General features: G+C 53.3%; 1 protein-coding gene across 1 annotated transcript; it reads right to left on the bottom strand.

Moving 5' to 3' along the window:
• Window positions 1–761: 761 nt before the first annotated feature.
• Window positions 762–1724, bottom strand: LOC128903578 (olfactory receptor 14J1-like). The gene has a single exon (XM_054187592.1). It carries the CDS (start codon window positions 1722–1724, stop codon window positions 762–764), a length of 963 nt encoding a protein of 320 aa, XP_054043567.1.
• Between the last annotated feature and the right edge of the window lie 649 nt (window positions 1725–2373).

The raw sequence follows: 2373 nt of genomic DNA, 5'->3' as shown, positions 1-2373 counted from the left end.
TCAGCACACCAAGTGTATTTACCCCTTCTCTGTCCCCACCAGCCCCACACTCCAGGACAGCATGACAGTCCTAGCCCTGCAGCTCCTCAGCCAGCTCCTGCGTCTCCCCAGTCTCTCTCCCCTGTGCCAGCTGGGTTCCCACTGACTCTCCTGTGATTGCAGAGTCCTCATTTCCCCGTCAATACCTGGAATTAGCACTTCACTTTTGTGTGATTCCACACTTTGTGGAGCTCCAGTCACACCCCAGGCACACGCTGTCCATGGAGATCCCCTGGGATATCTGGGCAGCTCCTGGAAGATGTCTTCTGCCCTGTCGCATGTGGGAAAGAACTGGGTCTGGACCCCAGTGGCCATTCACCATCTCCACTGTCACTAGGCACCAAGAGGTGAGTCCTAAATCCAACCCTCTAACAGGTCACAACAGGACAATGAGCTTGTTTCTTTTGGAACCATGGAGTAATGGGCCCTTTTGGCATGCAACAGCTTGGGCCTGTTCCTGAACGACCTTTGGAAAAACAGTGCGCAGGAAAGTGCGCAGGCAGTGCGCAGGAAAGATGCCTTTTTATGACAGAGGTGCTTTGAGGGAGTCAGCCTGGGCCCAGTGTTACACAGAAACTTTTCTACATGGGTTCCAGGTGAGACAGAGGAGGTTCAAGCTTCAGATCAAGTACGTGAAATCCAAATATTGCTCTACAAACATAAAACCCCAAATAGGAATAACAAGCATGATACTAAAACAAAGCATGGGCCTGGTGTGGGAGTCACTTGCGTAGAAAGACGGGAAGTTTATCAGTATTGAAAAAAGTCCATGAAATCACCTTCCTCAGGGCATCCTTGAGCTCCTGGTTCCTCACGCTGTAGATGAGGGGGTTCACTGCTGGAGGAACCACCGAGTACAGCACTGCCACCACCAGATCAAGAACTGGGGAGGAGATGGAGGGGGGCTTCAGGTAGGTAAACATGCCAGTGCTGACAAACAGGGAGACCACGGCCAGGTGAGGGAGGCACGTGGAAAAGGCTTTGTGCCGTCCCTGCTCAGAGGGGATCCTCAGCACGGCCCTGAAGATCTGCACATAGGACAGCACGATGGAAACAAAGCAAACAAAAACAACAAAAGCACTAACCACAATAAGCCAAACTTCCCTGAGGGACTCTGACTCTGAAGAGGAAAGCTGGAGGATGTGGGGGATTTCACAGAAGAACTGGTCCACAGCATTGCCCTGGCAGAGGGGCAGGGAAAATGTACTGGCTGTGTGCAGCAGAGCATTGAGAAACCCACTGCCCCAGGCAGCTGCTGCCATGTGGACACAAGCTCTGCTGCCCATCAGGGTCCCGTAGTGCAGGGGTTTGCAGATGGCAACGTAGCGGTCATAGGACATGACGGTGAGAAAACAATAGTCCCCTACAATGAAGAAGAGAAAGAAAAAGGCCTGTGCAGCACATCCTGGGTATGAAATGGCCCTGTTATCCCAGAGGGAATTGGCCATGGCTTTGGGGACAGTGGTGGACAGGGATCCCAGGTCAAGAACAGAGAGGTTGAGGAGGAAGAAGTACATGGGGGTGTGGAGGCGGTGGTCACAGGCGATGGCGGTGATGATGAGGCCGTTGGCCAGGAGGGCAGCCAGGTAGATGCCCAGGAAGAGCCCGAAGTGCAAGAGCTGCAGCTCCCGTATGTCTGCGAATGCCAGGAGGAGGAACTCGGTGATGGAGCTGCTGTTGGACATGTGCTGCCTCTGGGTGTGGAGCACTGAACAAGGAGGACAAGACAGTGAGAAGTTAGGGGAAACTTTTCTGAGCAAAATCAACACCATTTCTCATACTTCACACTCTCTGCCACTTTTCCATTTCCATGAGATCATTCAGCTCTGTGGCTGGAGCTCAGATTGTTTCTGGCCGAGTGTGCCAGGAGGAGCGGGACCTCTGCCCGCTGGCTGCCCAGGAGTCAGCCCTGCTCTGCAGCAGCAGATTCGTGGGAATGGGGTGGCCAGTCCTGGTGTTCCAATTTGTCAGATAAACCTCTCCTCATGGAAAAAGGGCTTGTCAGTCTCTGCACTCCCATTGCCATGAAACCACAGTTGCAAGAGTGTTGGAGAGAGGTTCTTATACAGCTCTCTCCTTTCTGAACTGGAGATTCTCTTGCATTTCAGAAACCCTCACCATTTCTGCTGCATTCAGGGACAGCAAAGGGAGTCCTGCCAGGCAAGGGGATTGTCTGAGGGTTAGTGCAGAGAGAGGGGAGCTGGTCTGTCCCTCTGTCTTGTTCCCAGCTGCCCTCTGCTTGTGCCTTTCTGAGACAGAGGGGAATCGCACTCGCGTGTTGACATGGAAAGGCACCAGGCACTGCTGAGAGCAGAGAAACCCACTGCCGAGAGC

Source organism: Rissa tridactyla, unplaced genomic scaffold, assembly GCF_028500815.1.
Source record: "Rissa tridactyla isolate bRisTri1 unplaced genomic scaffold, bRisTri1.patW.cur.20221130 scaffold_47, whole genome shotgun sequence".
Taxonomy (NCBI): Eukaryota; Metazoa; Chordata; class Aves; order Charadriiformes; family Laridae; genus Rissa; species Rissa tridactyla.
This window is presented reverse-complemented; position numbering and strand designations above follow the sequence as displayed.

Bases quoted from the DNA above. Each gene is read 5' to 3' on its own strand.
- LOC128903578 (XM_054187592.1), bottom strand. From the start codon at position 1,724: ATGTCCAACAGCAGCTCCATCACCGAGTTCCTCCTCCTGGCATTCGCA.